We start from the raw sequence: 18,300 nt of genomic DNA, 5'->3' as shown, positions 1-18,300 counted from the left end.
CGTGTGAAACACCCGCTCCCACCCCCTCGGGCCGCCCCCCCCCCCCCCCTTCCCCCCCCCCCCCCCCGGAGAGATTAACATAACCAAGGCCTGCTCCCTGCACCCCAAAAGTGAGCACACCTCCACCACAGGCCAGGTGCTCCTTTTGGGGCTTAATACATCTCGCACATAAATACATCTTACTAGAATTTTTTTCATTTTGGCTGAAAGATGGTCCGTTGACCGCCTCCCCTCTCGCGCCGCGCAGATGATTGGATCCTCTTCACCAGGGTCAAGTCCAGCACCCTGCTCTCACCTCGGACCCCACAAGGTCATGAATCCACCCCCTATTCCTCCACCAGAGGTAGAAGCCTCACTCTAATGGCCTTTCTCTTACTTGCTCTTTTTATTCAGACCGTCCCACCCGGCCCCACCCCGTCACCCTCAGTTTGGGGCCCTGCGCGCCTAGATTGTAGCGCGCCACAGACTCCAGACCCAGTTCTCCCGCGCTGTGCAGCTCAAGCCACGCCCCTCGGCCGCCACCAGAGCCCCAGACAAGGTTGCCCTCGGGGGCGGGGCCAACGGCGAGGCTTCCTCGATGCTGGGCGCCTATTGGTTGGGCCCTGAGGGCGTGGCCTGGGGTGGGGCGGGGCTGCAGCTAGGCTCTCCAGCTGCAAGTCGGCTAGCATACTCCTACATTCCCCAGGATTCGGCTTCAGCGACAGCCAGCGCCAGCGGCAGAAGAGCGGGACTCCGGCTCGCACAGCATGGAGAAGCGGCACACAGACGACACCCAAGCCCGGCGGCTGCCCGACTCCCTCAAGGGTGAGCCTCGTGCCCTTGGCGAGGCCCCAGTGTGGCCCGCTGTCGCTTTACCCTCCTTTGGGAACTGCGGGGTGACCGTTGGTGTCTTCGCTCCTTTGGGCTTCCCAGAGCGGTCCTCTTCTCAAACCTTGTTTCACAGACTGCGGGTCACGCCCTCGGAGTTCAGGGGTGCAGAGGGAACTGCCGGTCAGGTCACACAGTGGCATGGCCCTTGCACTCAGAAGCGTGCAAGGGCTGGCCTGATCCTGCATCACAGATGCCCGGCCGGGTGCCAGAGCTTCCTTATCTCGTGGAATCCACGAGGGTGAGGAAACGCAGAAGTACTTGGCAGCCAGCGAAAGCTGCAGGCTGAGCCCTGTCTTCCCCCCTCACCCACTCCCCTTCCTACCCTTCTCACCTCCTCGGAGGCCATCTCCTTCAGTCAACCTCTGCATCCCCAGGGTGAGGCCCCTGCTCGAACCTGGAAAGGGCCCTACCCCCTACTATCATCCCCAACTAGGGAGCCTGATGCAAGGCTCCAGGAAGGAAGTCTGTCTTGGGCATTTTCCGCCTTTATGCCCAATCCTTCCTCTTCTGCTTTGTCTTAGGGAACTCTCCTGTGGGTCTTTTGTCCCTGGGAGAACCTCTGAGTTTCCCTACCATTACCACCCCACTGGGACCTTCTCAGTCTTGAGCCACAGTGAAGAAACTAGTGTCCTTGAGAAAGTACCATCTTGAGGTTTCATTGGCTAACTCCTTGGGGTGGGGGAAGAGAGGTGATCCACCCCTTGAGAATATTTGCTGTCCTCCTAGGAGCTCTTAGCGTTCCAAAAGAATTTTTTCTAAGGATGGAATTTGAGACAATATAGCATAGTGAAACTAATGGGGGGTGCTGATGGGCTTTTCCCTCATAGTGGTCTTATTTGGACTCCTGTATTCTAGTTATTTGTTTGAGATTTGTGTCCTTGAGCTTCCCAAAAGAGATATAAAGGGCTGGGGATGTAATTTAGTGGTTGTTGAGTGCTTGGTTGTCTAGCATGTGTGTGGCCCTTTGGTGGGTTCAATCCCCAGCAATGAAAAAATAAGTATATGGAAAACATATAAATATATTTATTTGTTTTACACTTATATTTATATGTTTTATATATATTTGGGGGTGGGGCCAGCAATGAGTCTTCCTTGATAAATATGCATACCAATATGTATATGTCCTTCTCTTTCTCCACTACAACCCTCCGAGAGTGCCTCCCCAAATTAGGAGTGTAAAAGCAAGAAGTCAATGGGGATAGTAATAACAAAAAGAACACTAAATGTAGGCCAGACTTGCCACCAACTATTTTACAGACATTTATTGAATCTTCACAGTCTTCTGAAGCTGATAAGAAAATTTGAACAGGAAGAAAAATTGTAATAACTGTTTCTTTAATAGTTGTCTTTTCGTAAATTAAAAAAAAAAAATGAAATTCCCTTGCTCCATACCCTGACCTCCTACTGGGAAACTGCTGTGTAAAATTGGTCTGGAGTCTTTGGGAATAAATATGATCTTTGTACTTAAATGTTTTCATCACCACAGACTAGTTTTGTAACTTCCAAATTCTTTTTTGAGAGTCTACACTTCATCTTTTTTTCAAAGACAGAAATCTTTCAAGAAGCTAGTGAAAATGAATGCTCTTTCTCTTCTCAAAGTACATATAAGTGAAATTTGCTTGGTGTATGTTATCGTGTGTGCATGTGGGTGTGTGAACCCTTTACTGGAATATACTGAATAGACTTTCTTGAATGCTTGTTAAATGCCAAACACAGCCTAAGTGTTTTACACTCTTTTTTTAAAAAACAAAACAAACCTTTTGAATACTGTCATAGGTCAGATACAGCTTAAGTGCTTTACATGTTTCTAATGGCAAGGCTGCAACAAGTCCCCAAGGAAAATGTCATTATCTCCATTTTACCATAAGGAAACTGAAGGTCAGAGTGATAAAAAGTTATAAGATCCAGAGCCACATTTCAAACTCAGGCTCTCTGATTCTCCAACCCATTCTCTCTATCCTAGCGCCTCCAACTTCAGTACTTTGCTGAAGATGGGTAACCCAAGAAAGCCCAGCAGAACCCTGCATCAGTCAAGACCTTTTGGGTATGACAGCTTCTGAGAGAAACAGTGGAATGACCAAAGCCCACACTCTTTCTGTCTTTACTAAGAATAAGTCCTGGGTAGGTAATGAGGATCAAGCCTAGGACATGACTAATTTTTCCTTAAGCCAGTGGGTTCACTTTGCAACGAAATAATGCAGGTGGATTGCAAAGAAATGTATCATTATAATTAAGAGCCGTGTCAACAGGATAAATCCCTGTGGGAGAATCTCAGACAATAAGCAGGATCATGGGACTGATTTGTTTGTTTCAGTTGTTACAGGCTGATCAAATTGGGGAGAACTTCCTAACTTCGTTAGTAATTAATCTGAGTCAAACCAGCCATGGTCATATATTAGCTGAAACCAGAGGCCAGGACTACAAAAGCTGTCATTTGTGTATTTTTTTTTTTTATGACTAAGAAGATTTTTGCTGCCAACTGATAAATTTTATACTAGAAAAGATAGTCACCTTTGAAGAAAAAAAATTTAAAGATGTTGATCAAATGATAAAGATAGGATTCTAAGTCTGCTTTTAAAGATGGCCCGGAACTGGGTGCTATGGCACACACCTGTGATCGGAGTTGCTCAGGAGGCTGAGGCAGAAGGATCACAAGTTCAAGGCCAGCCTGGGTGTCTCAGTGAAATGCAGTTTTAAAATGAAAAAAAAATTTAAATGCCTGGGGGTAGGTCAGTGGTAGAGCACTTGCCTAGTGTGAATGAGATCCTGAATTTGGTCCATAGTACTTCAGGAAAAAAAGAAGGAGGAGCAGAAAGTGAAAAGCAATTTTCTAAAAGCGAACGTCTCTCCTGTGTGTTGGTCTAGCATCCTGGCATACCTGTCCTCATGCCTATTATACAGTATTATAACTATCAGTTTGACTTGTCCATTATCCCTACCCTTTTGGACCAGGAGAGCTTCGAACAACAGAGCTCACGTCCCTCCTCATTATAATAGTTTGATGTTAAGTACCTTGTGGATGCTCAGAACATTTGTTGAAAGAAAAAGTAAATGGAAAGGGAATAAATCATATTGTGAAATGGTTGTTAGATGCCTGTTGGCAGCTTATTCTATTGTTTTTGTAACCCCGACTATTGATTTTGAAACATAACAATCACATTCCTTATTATATACCCTTACTATAGATAGATTATTTATCTGGGTTTACCTTATCAAGAAAAGGGTTATAATTACCAAGATAATATGCTGTCCCTATAATAATTTTTTTTTCTTTTGATACTGGGAATCAAACTCAGAGCTTCTCACTTGTCAGGCAGGTGCTTGTGCTGTGGAGCTACATTCCCGGCCCAAGAAATCTCATTTATGAAAATAAGGAGAGTAGATAGAAATCCCAACAGTAGAAAGAAGCGTGTCATCATTTTCTATTCATACCTCTGCCATAATGTTTATTACACAATATTACAACTATCGGTTTGGCTTATCCCTCCACTTTTTTTCTGTCCATATCTTTGTACTTTGGCACTGGTAAAAACCCTTGGACCCCAAGCTTTTACCTTGATGCCTCCTTTGACTAGCCTTGACGATAAGACCAAGAAAACATCCTCCTTAAGATACGCAACAATAGAGAGGATGCCACAATTGTCCACTGGAGCAAGCTCCAGTGGGAAGACCGTGCAGTGCAGTGAAATGTTACAGAATGCAGGGTGGCAAGCTCTGGCTTGAGATCTCAGGGCCACTGTGCCATACGTGGGGTACCGTGGCCAAGTCTCCATGTCCAGAGAGTGAATTCTTCAAGCGCACATTAGGCGTCATCTTCCCATCCGATCTCTCAGAGTTTTAAGCATTAAATGTGAAAATATAGGTGAATTTCCCTTGAAATTTAAAAGGCAAACTATTACTACAGCGAGTGGAAAAAACAAAGAAGAAAAGGTTTAACAACAACAAGGACCTTCAAACTAGAAAGCTATTTTTGGAGTTCTACTTACAAAGCCTCATCATTTTCCAGTACATTGAAATTTATGGGTGAATATAAAAGATTTATACGGATGGATGACCTAAGAGCATTCGGAGCTCTCTTTTACCCCCCACCACAGCGCACCAAATGTGGTCTGTTTCTCCTCCGGAGACAGAGTCCCTGGACAGATTGTTAGTGTTGGTATTTTCTCCACGGTGTGCAGGTCCCAGAAGGCAATTCTCTTACCTAAAAGTTTATTGCTCTGAACCGTATCAATAATGATCTTGAAGTTGTAGTAGTAATAATGGCTGCTATTTGTTGAACACTATAAAGTGTCAAGCACGGAAACACTAAGATGTAGAATCTTGTTCTATTTTCATATTTTTCTGACTTAGTCTGACTTAAAGATACCTATTATCCATGATGAATCGGTTTTCCTCTTCAAGTTTCTGAATAGAAATGTTTTTAGAATCCCGGTTGTCGGCCGTGTTCAGCCCAGCTTCCCCTCTTCCTGAGGTCTCTAACCTCACAATTAGGAAAAGGCCTGATTTTTTTGTTTTTTTTAAGTGAACTCTTGAGTAGTCAACTGCTTTGGGATGGAGGGTGATTCTGAACTGCGCCGTGGGGCCTTTATGCAGACACACACAGCGGTTTCTGTTTGTCTTATGTAACAGATGGTTGTTTCTCTTCCTGAAAGAAATTGCAGATTCACTCCACGCATTTAACTATTCAACTCTTATATTTTGAGTGCCTGGGAATCTCCCATATGAGTTTGACTAGTCCTCACACTTATCCTTTGAGGAGGTCCCCCACTGGCCCTACTTTTAGATGAGTAAACTGAGGCTTAGAGTAATAAGGTGCTTGCTTGAGATCACACGGCACACGGCAGAGCCAACCCTAAGTCTTTGTGCTACATGTTTTAACAAGGCTGGAGTCTCATGAGGAGGACAGTCTTCAAATAACATCAATGAAAGCATGATAAATTTTGTTTAAACAATTTAAAGTGGTATGTGACAGCTCAGAAGAAGGAGGGCTAAGACTCAGAGGTCCGCGTATTAAATTATTGGTGTTGTTTTCACCTATTTTTCCCCTCCCCTTTTGTGACCTGAAGTATTTAAATGAAAAAAAGCTACAGAAAATCTTCAGGAAATAGAACACTTAAACATATTCAGTCTCATCATTTTTGAGCTTAAAAAAGGATTCCTTTTTATTTCAATTTTTATTGAAAATCTTTAAAAGGATTGGTGTATTTCTTTTCCGTACTAGTTCATGGCAAACACAGGCGAAGCTTCGCGATTCAGCTCGCATAGTCCTCTGCCAGGACCGGCTCTCTGGATTGCCTTGAGGCCTGCAGGTGGCTTAGGCCAGGGAGGAAAAGGTGCTGTGTAGACAGGGTTCTTCGCTTGCTTGCTGCCATCTGGCTTGAAGCCTCTCCGGTCTGCAGGAGATTTAAGGATAAGGGCATCCTAATAACCATAAACTGCCTAATTAAAGTAACAGAAAGACCAGTTATGACATGCTTATGTACTTTGAAGTCGTCTGTCTCGGTGAATTTCAAGTTTTGGTTTCCAGTTAACCACCGTTGTGTGGTGTGTGTTTATCAGTTGGACGCTAGCTCTGCCTTCTACCTGTGCAGCTCTTTCAGTCTCTTGCTTCGCAAGGTTATGCCGTTGCTGCTTTTCCTCCCTTCCCCCTCCTTTCTTATTTCTGTTTCCATTTCTTCTGCTGTTTCCTGCCCTTCTTAGTCATTCTCCTAAAGTTTCTACAGGAAAAGGACCCTTTTACACATTTTTCACTTTGAGGCTTTACTGATTGGGTCTCATAAAGACCTTGGCTCAGAACAGGTGGAGGAAAGAGGAACCGAGAGACTAGGATCTGGCTGAATCTGTCCAACTGCCTGTTTTTCTATGGCCTACAGCTATGTGAATACTTTTAAATTTAAATTAAACAAAAACGAATAATGTTTCAGATTACACATGAAAGTTAGATTTTGGCTTCTGGAAATTGAGTTTTCTTGGGACCCAGGCATACTCTGTGGCCGCTTTCACCCTGCAATAACAAAGCAAACTGTTTGCTGTCTGGCCCTTCACAGGAAAAGTTTGCCAAATCCTGACATAGAATCTCCTGTGTGGAATAGTGATGGACAAAAGAACATTTCCATCCTTGATGTAATGGTTTTTTAGAAGATAATTTAAAAATGGACAAGATCTTGTGGTTTCGACCCTTTAAAAAGTACGGTTAGAACCAGATGGCCTGTGTTTCTGAGATTAAAACCCCAACTCTCTTCTCTTTCTCCACTAGGCTCGTTTTTTTCCTGGCAGTTTCCAACATGGAGTGTTTCACCAAACCCAGTAAAAGGGAGAGGAAAGCTGCGAGTGTTAGATTATTTCAGTAACTCTTGGCCCCGCCTTTTGGGGGGACAGCAGTAAGGCATATGAAGCTGAGTCACATTTTTAGATATGGTGTAAGACATGTTTCTGGCCTCTATCTGCAGAGAAAACCAGAATAGCCTTTGAACTTTGGAGTTCAGTCTCAGTGATGAATGGGCTTTATGACTACACGTGATTTCCACTCATGCCAAATTCAATAAATCTTAAAGTAGGCCAGCTGGTAAGGATGGGGAATGGCCTACGGCACTCCCAACATTGGCCTGAGTGAGGATCTTGGAAAGAACGTGTTACTACTTTTCCTAAAGATGATCGTACCAAAAATACTGTACAGCTCTTCTTTATTCGTGTTTTATGGTTTAGATTTGTTTTCTTGTACATAGGTAGTTGTCCAGAAGATCTTTTACATTATTACTTTGACTCTTCAGGAGAAATATTTTGTACACATTAGAAATAGTGTATGTAAGAAGTAATCATGTATTAGACATTCAAAAAAGATAGATGGTCATAATGATAAAAAACTGTAAAAAGAGAAGTTTAAAGTTATATATTTTCATCTTTTAGGAAATTAATTTTCAGGATACTTCAATGAGAATTTGCAAAAACTTTGCTAAGAGTATATTCAGTGCAGCATTTTCTACTTGACAGATTCAGATTTTCTCTAAATGTTCATACAGGGTTGGGGATATGGCTCAGTGGTACAAGCGCTTGCCTGGCAAGTGCAAGATCTTGAGTTTGGTTCCCAGCACCCAAAATAAAAATAAATAAATAAAATGTTCATACAATCATTAATGATGATAAAGAATATCCAGACTTAAAACAGTGTTTACAGTAAGGTTTTAAATCATTATGTATGTCATTATTAAATATGGGGTGGGTGAAACAGGATACAAAAGGTTTTAAGCAAAAAACAGAAAAAGAAAAGCTGGTTATGGTCTGGTAATCCCAGAGCTCAGGAAGCTAAGGCAGGAGGATCACTGTGAATTTGAGGCCAGCCTGTTCTACACAATGAATTCAAGGCCAGCCTGAACTGCATAACAAAACCATGTCTCAAAAAACTTAAAAAACAAACAAACAAAAAAAAAAGGCTCAAAGGATATACAGTAATTCAAAAAATAATTACCTGAGATAAAAGTATAGATATTTTTCTATATGCTGAGCTGTAATTTCTTATTATCCTAGTGGTTATTTTTAAAGCAATAATATAAAACTTTAAAAAATTAATTTCCTGTAAGTAAGCCCAATTTGAATGTTCACCACAAAAGCTTAAATCTGTGGGTTTACATCTGTATTCAGACCCTGGCTTTGACTGATTATGGTATTGCACTGCAGTTTTCGAGGAAGAGTTTGGTAGTAAAAGGAAAACAAATACTCTCAGCCACAATAAAGTCGTATTTATTTATTTATTTTTAGGGAAGGGTCTACAGGGTGTTCAGGGCCTCACTACTAGATCGGACTCAAGATCCTCCTGTTTACAGCCTTCCAAGAGCTGGGATTACAGGCACATGCCACCATGCCGACTCAATTGCTGTCTCAGCATGCTGGCACGATGGGCCTGGGGATCGAACCCTTGGCCCCTGTGCCTGCTTGCAGGTGCTTTAATCCACTGAGCTATTTGGCTGGCCCAAAGTAGTATTTATAAGCAAGCATCCGAGATCCCTAGTCTTCAGCAGCATTCCCACTAGTGACCATGGCCAGGTGTGTCAGAGCTCAGCGATGCTGACTGCCTGTTCTTTGGCGTTTCCCCTGGACATTGGACAGGAGGAGGTGGATCCTGAAGTAATAGGAGGGAGACAGGAAGGAAATGGAGCTCAGAAGTATTGATGAGCTGGGCAAGTGCTTTTCTCTTTAGCCCAGAAGCGCCAGGAGACGGAGTGAAGGTCCGTATTTCTAAGCCTGGTGGGTTCTCCTCACCTCTCTGAGCAGTGCAGTTTAGGCCTCGTGTTGAGCTGTGACCAGGTGGAGAATAATATTAAGGGCTGAAAATGAGATGTTTTAGTTATAAAGAAACGTGGAGCACCGTTTCCCCAGAATATACACACTCTGCCTGTTTCTAGCTGAGTATTTGCTGTGTGAAAGATTAAGCCCAGTTTCCAGTTTCCACAAACATCTCACTCTTGATTTGCTGTCCTGTCCACTGAGGGAGCTTGAAGGAATTCAGTGTTTGGCTGTGAATAGGAACAGCCGGAGTGAAGGGGCCTCCTCTGTTAGAACAGTGGATTTGGTTCATTCTGAATTCCTGCCGCACCTCCCCTCTTTCTTGAAAAAGTCCTCTGAACATCTTCAGGGAGGACTTTTTAAGTTTAGAGGTGGAGAGTCCAGAAGATTTGGAGCATGGGCTCTGGGATAAGTGACTTATCTTTGCTCCTGGGTCCTTCTCATGTGAACTTGCTTCAGTTACCTCATTCACCAAATGAAGATAAAATACTTTGTTTCACAAGGCTGCCCTAAGAGGTCAATGACATATTGCTAACTTAATTCTTATCCTTAGAAAGCCACCCGGAGAGCCTCTGTTGCTGCTCTCAGTTGTGATAACGTGGGTAGTTTTCGCTGCATCCCTGCTTCGAGCCTTCTCTTGGTGAATTGTGTATGTGCCCCCACAGCTCTATCTTGGACACCTTCGGGATTCATTCAGATCATTTTTGCTTAAACACACGTGAAGACATGTACCCCTTATGATGACGCAGGAGCAGAAAATTAAAACATTAAACAGAACGCAAGTAGTCACTGTCTGTCTCTTAGTTTCCGAGCACTTGGCCTGGATACTGCCATGTCTTTCTTTTTGCTCAGGGCCCGAGCCTGAATTCTCTGCTCATTTCTTCCTCTCTTGTTTATGCGAAGGCTGTTTCTCTGCTTCTTTTTACCCTTTCTTCTAAGCAGGGTTACATTCCTGGGATGCCTTCTCCCTTCTCCCCAAACTTTGAACATTTAAAGAGCTCTTGTAGCCAAGCATGGCAGTACAGGCGTGTCATCCTAGCACTCTAGAAGGCTGAGGCAGGAGGATCCCAAGCTGAAGCCCATTCTGGCCAACTTAGAATTTATCTCAAACTAAAAATAAAACTGGGACTGAGAATTGTAGCTCAAGGAAAGGGTTTGCAAAAACTAGTTCAACCCCAGTACTGCAAGGTAAATAAGGAAATACATAAATAAAAAACATTTCCTGAATATATAATGGAAGCTTTCTTTGACTAATAAGAAAAATCAACAAAACTTTCTCAGTCCCTATATTCTCTACACAAAGGAAAAAGAAAACTTAGGAAGACAATGGCAACAGAAAATAGAAACTGCAACACGAGAGATGACGGGGAATCCCCAGGATATAGGGAAAGGCAATTATCAGATGGTGGCTGAGGATGGGAGAAAAGTCTACCCCACGGCTGCTTTAAAAGGAGTGGAGAGGATACCTGACCATTTGGAAAGGAGATTTTTTTTTTAAATATTCTATTATCTTTAATTAAACGGAGACCTCTGTAACATGCCAATAGAGACCATTTCACCCCCTGCTCTGTTTGGCTGCCAGCCTCTCATCTCTTCAGCAATGGTGAGGCGGATTCCTTTTCCTCGTGGAAGAGAAATCCATGGCTTGCTGCCTTTGCCAATGACAAAGATGTTGGCGAGCCGGGAGGCAAAGCTGTTGCCGCTGGCATCCTTCACATGAACCACATCATAAGAGTCAGACTGCTTGTCTCTGCTGGTGATCACTCCAATTCTTCCCAAGTTAGCACCTCTGGTCACTGTACACAGGTTACCAGCATCGAACTTGAAATTGGTGACCTTGCCAGACACCAAATCAATCTGGATGGTGTCACTGACCTTGATGAGGGGGTCCGGGTAGCGACTGGTGCGAGCATCGTGGGTCACCAGGTGAGGGATCCCTTTTGTGCCCACAAGGGTCTTCCTCACTTTGCACAACTTGTGCTTGGCTTCCTCAGGTGTAATCTGGTGAACAGCAAAGTGACTCTTGGTGTCGCAGATCAGATGAAATGCTGTCCCATCTTGTTGATGCTGATGACCATAAAGGCAGCAAGATAGGTTGTATCAGTTCGGACTTTGCTGTTGATCTTAATGAAGCACTGTATGCAAATCTTCTTTACTTCATCTCCTGTCAGAGCATACTTGAGCCTGTTCCTTAGGAAGATGATGAGAGGCAGGCATTCTCTCAGCTGATGGGGGCTGGTGGATGGATGGGGAACAAACACACTGGTCAGTTTATCCAGCATCCAATGCTTTGGAACTGCTACTCGCTTCAGATGCTTCTTGGGACCACGAGCCACGGCTGAGCTCTGGCCAACTTCACCATCCTCACTCCCAGCTGTGTGGCTGTTAGTGTGGCACCCCAGCTCCTCCACTTCATGTGTGGCACTGGAAAGGAGATTTAGACCATTGATGGCATTGGCGGTTGTATCAATGAGAAAGACATTAAAGACTCAGAAAAGGGAGGAAAAAAATCCGTTAACTCTAACTCTAGAAAAAAAAAAGCCTTACAGGAAAGGAAACTTTAATTTTATTTATGAATGTGTAAGGACATTTACTTCACATTGATGCAAGATCAGAAAATTAGAAAGTCAAATTTAACTAAAGTACTCACTGTGTGCTTCGGGGGTTTTATCCTATGGAACATAGTTTGCTGCACTGTGTGCTTAGCTTTGTGTAGTGTTTGTGTATTCATGGTCATGTAAGATTTGATACTGAGCTAACTAAAATTAGGATTTTTTTTTTAATTTAATCTTTTTGAGACAGAGTCTCACTATGTAGCTCAGGCTGGCCCTGAGCTCACTATGGCTCAGGCTGGCCCAGAGTCTCACTATGTAGCCCAGGCTGGTCTCGAACTCACAGCAGTCCTCCTGACTCAGCCTCCCAAGTGCTGGGATTGCAGGTGTGTGCCACTACACCCAGGTCCTGTTGACTTTTTAAACTTTAAACAACTGTAACTTCGATTAAACAAAAACAGAGAACACACAAAAGCATAGCTCCACAGGCTGCCAAAGGAGATGAATGAGCAGTAGCCACAGTGGAGAAAAATAGGTTACAAATTTTATTTGATTTTAATTATGGTCGCCTGAACAAAAGAAAGGTTTGGAAGTCTATATCAAAATATTTATTATCTCTAGATTCTAAGGTACTTTTCCCTTTTCTATTTTTCTGAATTTTTTGCAGTTATTATGATGTTTTTGAAGGTTTCAATTGTACTTTATTTCTTCAATAGGCCATATTTTAATGGACACATGGCACTTTTACTTGGCATCAATTATGATTTCATTTAGAAATAATTTAGCTGTATCATATCAGCTGGCGTGATTCCTGATCCCTCCATCCCTTGGGGGTGACTCTGCCCACAGGGGAAAGGATCTGTTGTATTCCAATTTCTGTTGCTGCATAGGTCCATGCGGCAACACAGAATATGGCTCCCCCAGCTACTATAGCACTACCATACGTGTCATGGAAATCAGCTGTCCGTTTCCGGTGGCTCTGCCTTGCTACCATTGGTTGAATGCTTCGCACTGGAAAACGACCTAATGCCTTTTTGGCCAAGGGAAATATCATGGAGTTGAAGTTGAAACTGTAGTTACTGCAGCTGCCGGCTTGGTGCAAATTACTTCCAGATACGCTTGCAAAGAGCCGCAGTTATTATTTTAAATTAGATGGAAACACTATTTCCTACACAGGAAAGAGAAGCAGAAATGTCAGGGGGAGAGTATGTACAACTAAGAAGCCAGACACAGTGTAGCTACTGACCGGGAAATTGCTAATAAATAAAGGCTTATAAAGCCAGTGAAGGGCCGGGAGGGAGAGAGAGAGAGAGAGAGAGGTTTCTGGTTTCTTCCCAAATGTGTGTGTTTAAATAAGGTGCGCTTTGACTCTAGCCACTTTTCTCTAAAATCAGTAAAATAGGGCCAGCCAAATAGCTTAGCGGACTAAAGCACCTGCAAGCAGGCGCAGGGGCTGGGGGTTCAATCTCCGGGCCTGCTGTGCTGGCCCTGTCCCCAGGGCGCACCAAGATGCAGTTGAGACTGGGTATAGTGGTGCACACCTGTAATCCCAGCTCTTGGGAGGCTGTAAACAAGAGGATCACTATGAGTCCGATCTAGTAGTGAGACCCTGAACTTCCTGTAGACCCTTCCCTAAAATACAAAAAATCATAAATAAAGAAATAAATAAAATAAAATCAGTGAAATATTTTGCAGGTGTAATTGTAGAAAGAGGTTCTAAATATGCAGATCATATCATTTTTACCTTGAATCACACTGTGCCTTCAGCTAAAATGCCTCTGGCCTCCCCTTCCTTTTCACTGGTATTTTCCTTGATGTTACATCTTTCAAGAAGAGCTTGGACAACGACTCTCCCCGCTCCCCACCCCTCCCCACGGCCATTTCCATCCATGTTCTGCACAGATGTTCTGTAGCCATCCTTGGCACCCAGGGTTGCATTATGACTATGAGTTTGTTGCTTCTCCCACACTGAACATTAGCTTCTTTGGAAGCTGGCGTTGGGTTCCATCTGTTACCACTGCAAGGCACCGTACAGGGCGAGAGCAATGAAAAGTGTTCAGTAAATGCTCCCTGAGGAAAGTAACAAGTAATACGGGCAGTACTTGTGCTAATTAGACCTAAGACGAGGGCCAGGGAGATGGCTCAGTGGAATAAGCGCCTCCCTGGCAAGCGCAAGGGCCTGAGTTCAATCCCCAGTTCCGCAAAAAAAAAAAAAGATATAGACCTAAGGCGAGTAGTGGCTGCATGTCAGGGCTGGATGGGGACTGGGTGGGAGTCGGCATAACACCATGCACACACGTGTGCGGCAAATAGCGGGAATGAAGGTGGGGGAGCATGCTAACAACATGCTGAGTGTCTGGATTTTGTTTTCTGCAGATAGCCCCCGTACGGGCCTTGGCGTCTGCGGATGGATTTTGGTGGTCACCTCGTTCCTGTTCACACTTATAACTTTCCCAATATCAATATGGATGTGCATAAAGGTAAAGAGCATTTCACTCTCATCTAGAAAGGGCTCAGCCCCTGCCCTACATCAACCCCCTGGGTGTGTGCAGGAGACATGGAGAGACCGTATGTGGCCTGTAATTCTTTTTCCTTCAACTTCTCTTTTTGGGAATTTCATGCTACTTCCCAGTTGGAATGAAATCTTAAAGCTTCTTTTTATCCATTATCCAATCAATCCTTTTTTTTTTTTTTTCCAATCAATCCTTTTTAAAGTAAGATCACCGTTAAAATTTTTCTGTGAATTGGGCATGGTGGTTGCATGCCTCTAATACCAGCACTTAAGAGGCTGAGGCAGGAGGATTGCCTTGAGTTCAAGACCAGCCAGGGCTGCATAGTGAGTCCAGGCCAGCCTGAACTGTATAGGGAGACCCTGTCTCAAAAAGACAACAAAACAAAACAAACAAACAAAAAATCCTAGTAAATAAATATTATGCATGGAGAGGTTAAACATTGGACATACATAAAGATAATATCTGGATATAGAAGAAAAATGTGGAAAGATATTAGAATTTGAGGCATCTAACCAATTCAGAAGAAAAGCTCTGCGTGTAAATGTTTGTGCTCTTCCTGCTAACCTGTCATTCATGTCTTTCTTGCAGATTATAAAGGAGTATGAAAGAGCCATCATCTTTAGGCTGGGTCGCATCTTACAAGGAGGAGCCAAAGGGCCTGGTGAGTGCGAGGGCTGGGGGCTGCCCGTCTGGACACCAAGGGCTTCTGCTCTGTCGGCTTGGAAAGAGTTCGTGGAGCGGAAGCTGTGGCGTAACAACAGCCCAGTCCCAGCTAATCTCACTACTGACCCCCTTCCCTTCGCTTCCTGCCCTGCCCCTTTCCTTCCCTTGCCAGCCAATAATATTATCTCCAGCCAAGAATAAATAGCTGCAGCTATGCAAATCAGAGTGTGAGAACCCCTGTCAAGGAAAGGCCTTTAATTATTCACTTGGCAAACTCCAATTGATCTGCTAGTGCGGTCCAGGCCCTGGGAATTTGAGAGAGGCCAGAATAGCCCCTTCCCTTGGGAATCTTCCTGTGTAAGGGTGGGACAGCAGCAAGGTGTCTCTGCCAGCACATGGCCTCCCTCTGTTCTTGCCCTTGCTGAAGTAGCCGCAGGAGTCCTCTTCGGTGAGTGTCCTTAGTTGCGCTGTTGTGGCTGCTTCAGTATCCTGAATCAAACCAAAATATTTACCTTCCAAGGTCATTTCAACTTTGCGGGAGACCCAGGAGTAAGGTGGGTGAGGCCACAGCCTCATGTGTTTTACTCCCAGTCTGCTTTACCATTCCGTGGCACTCACCATATTTTTGATCATGCCTCATGAAGAAACACAGGATTCTAGAACAGCCTCTGAAAATGTCAAGAATGAGGGGAAAATATGTTCAAGGAAAGGGGGAAGTAGTTGAAGGAGATTAATGGCAATATGTCTTCTATTGTAAGACTTTTTAAAAATGTAAACATTCACTATGTATCTGCATCATTGTGTGGGGCGAGTATCATGACTGAGTAACCACAGAGAGCCAGAGAAGTGAGAAACCCAGAGACGAGTGACTGGCCCAGACTTGTGGTGGGTGAGCCATGTTCCCTGGGAATGACTTTCCAGCAGAGTCGTGAGGCGAGCACAGGGATAGCCACTGTGCTAGCTGGCGGGCTTAGCAGAAACAACAACATTATGTACAAAGCACTGTAGGGAGAGCCTTGCAGATTTGTGGGCTGGCCAGCAGCTCAGGCCAGTGCAAGCAAGGGTCTGAGGCCAGAGGCTATGGCTGAAGAGGCGGGCGAGGCAGGTCCTTCAGGATCATGGCGGGCAGGGTTCCGGTCACTAGGGAAGACAGCTGGGCTTGCAGCAGGGGAAGTGGGGCATAGGAGAGAAGCTGAGAGAACAGCTTGGAAGCCGTTGCGTTGGTCCAGGGGAAGGCGGAAGGTGACAGCAACAGCAGCGTAAAGAAGTGAACTCCCCGGGCCTTCATGGGAGCCTTCATGGTGGGAAGCAGCAAGCGTGAAGAGCGAGGATAATTCTCCAGGCTTCTGGCTCCTGCAGGTGGTGACTGTAGTCGACTGGGTGGATGCCATCAGAATTGCTGGAGAAGTGAGCCACGGTGCCGGTGTCTCTCTGACCCTGTGTGTATCTCTGTTGCAGGCTTGTTTTTTATTCTGCCTTGCACTGACAGCTTCATCAAAGTGGACATGAGGACCATTTCTTTTGACATTCCTCCTCAGGAGGTGAGCTTTTCTTCTGCGGTGGCTGAGGGGTCATGTGTGAACATGATTTACACTGAATAGGAAGACATTTTTGCCCTCCCCTCCCCTCCTCTCTCCTCCTCTTCCCTCCTTCTTCTTCTCTTCTCAAGGCAGGGTCCCACTATGTAGTCCAGGCTGGCTTCAGACTCACAGTTACCCTCTGCCTCAGTCTCCTGAGTGCTGGAATTACAGGTGTGCAAAGAAGGATTTGAAAAGGAGGACACTTCTGTTTGTCTCTTTTGTTTTGTCGAGACAGGGTCTCCATATGCAGTTCAGGCTGGCCTTGAGCTCACTTTGTAGCCCAGGCTGGTCTGGAACTCACAACAATTCTCCAGCCTCAGCCTCTTGAGTGCTGGGATTACAATTGTGCACCACCACGCCCTGCTAAGGAGGGAGGACACTTTTGGGCCTGGATTCTTTCTCCTTTCCCCGTTCCATGACCTTCCTGAGGGGGAGTTTGGCCTCCTCTGTACCTCAGTTACCTTCTCACTATAAAACAGAGGTTGTGCTAGCAAGACCTGCCACATAGGACTGTTAGGAAGAATGAATGAGACATGACATGTGCAGTGAGCGTTTAGGACAGCACCTGATGAACAGCCAGCACTGTGTGAATGCTCGTTGCTGTTACGACACAGTAGATCGTGAAGCTGATGAGAGCGGAACCGTAGCATCTTCACGGGAGTCACTGGCACTGTTTTTACCACAGTTCTCCTCGATGGGTTTTGCACAGATGATGTGTTTAAATCAACAGTCACGATTTTGTTGTAGGTAAATTGGTAGAAGCCAAAGAATTTGAAGCCACTCATTTGGCATTTTAGATATATTTATCAATATGTTGTGCCTTCTTTTTTGGCAACATCACAGATACTGTCACAGTTGCAAACCACAGCAGAATCTCTAGGAAGTAGAGCTGCAGTAAGAGGAGGGAATTTCCTCAGCTGACAATAGCAGAGCCAGGACTGAAACGCAGCTCTTGCGAATTGCTGCCTAGTGCCTTCCCCAGGCTCCCTGCTAAGTGCGCCCTGTGTTTGCTCCACTGTGGTCCTTGAGAGATGATACCCACGTCACAGCTGTGTCTTCGGAGACGAAATAGCCGTTGGAGACCAACCTGCAAGCGCAGTGAAGGAGGGACGGCAGAACACTGCTTCCTGGCTGTCCCCCAGGTCCTCAGCACGATGGTGGAACATGGCCAGCTTGCTTTCTCTTGCCACAAAATCCAGAAACCAGCTCAGGAACTCCCTTGCTGGTACCTATCCAAGAAGTTACTGAGGTCAGACTTCTAAATCCTCACAACCCGAGAGCCGCCAGCAATCCCTGTTACCCACATCCGACAAGCGCAAGTCTGAGAGCATCCCTGTGTTCTCTGCAAGTTTTCCCACCCTTCAAGGAAGGCTGACCCTCTGGAGGCGCCCCTCTCTCGGGGTTGCTTTGAGCTCTGGCAGTTGCCCCTGTAAACATTCCAGGCATCTGGCAGGGCTGCTGTGAGCGTCTCCCACCCAGCCGCACCCTCCTCCCCGGCAAGCTGCCGAATGCAGAGCAGATTGGAACTTGGCAAGCGATCTTTTTTCCGATCCCCTGTGAACTCACTGTGAAGGGAGATAAACACTCTGCCTCCAAAACAGTCAGCGAGGAGCCACAGCTTTGAGGGCGGCTGTGGTGGAGTCACAGTGGCAGAATCCGGCCCCGGAGTGACGCTCATGTTCCCATCACAGCCTGGGAAATAATTTTCACACAAAATGGTAATAGACTGTGCATTTTTTTACAAGTCCTCTGCTTCTCTCTCTTATTAAAGATATTTTTAGATTACTGAAGAAAGGGGGAAAAGGAGGATGATTGCTTTGACGCCTGGCGGAGCTAAATAAC

At 45.0% G+C, this 18,300-nt stretch overlaps 1 protein-coding gene and 1 pseudogene across 1 annotated transcript in view; one reads left to right on the top strand and one right to left on the bottom strand.

Moving 5' to 3' along the window:
* Positions 1-634: 634 nt before the first annotated feature.
* The window catches only part of Stom (stomatin), a 30,851-nt gene continuing 13,185 nt past the window's right edge, over positions 635-18,300 (top strand). The window contains exons 1-4 of the mRNA XM_004641485.2: positions 635-804; positions 14,079-14,182; positions 14,804-14,876; positions 16,337-16,419. Of these exons, the coding sequence (XP_004641542.1) occupies positions 747-804; positions 14,079-14,182; positions 14,804-14,876; positions 16,337-16,419 (318 nt within the window). The 5' untranslated portion in view covers positions 635-746. The remainder of the gene's footprint in view (positions 805-14,078; positions 14,183-14,803; positions 14,877-16,336; positions 16,420-18,300) is intronic.
* Positions 10,706-11,447, bottom strand: LOC105743577 (annotated as a pseudogene).

The sequence above is a fragment of the Octodon degus genome, unplaced genomic scaffold (assembly GCF_000260255.1).
Source record: "Octodon degus isolate 3935 unplaced genomic scaffold, OctDeg1.0 scaffold00137, whole genome shotgun sequence".
Lineage (NCBI taxonomy): Eukaryota > Metazoa > Chordata > Mammalia > Rodentia > Octodontidae > Octodon > Octodon degus.
The sequence above is the reverse complement of the archived record's forward strand: the minus strand, read 5'-3'. Positions and strand labels throughout refer to the sequence as shown.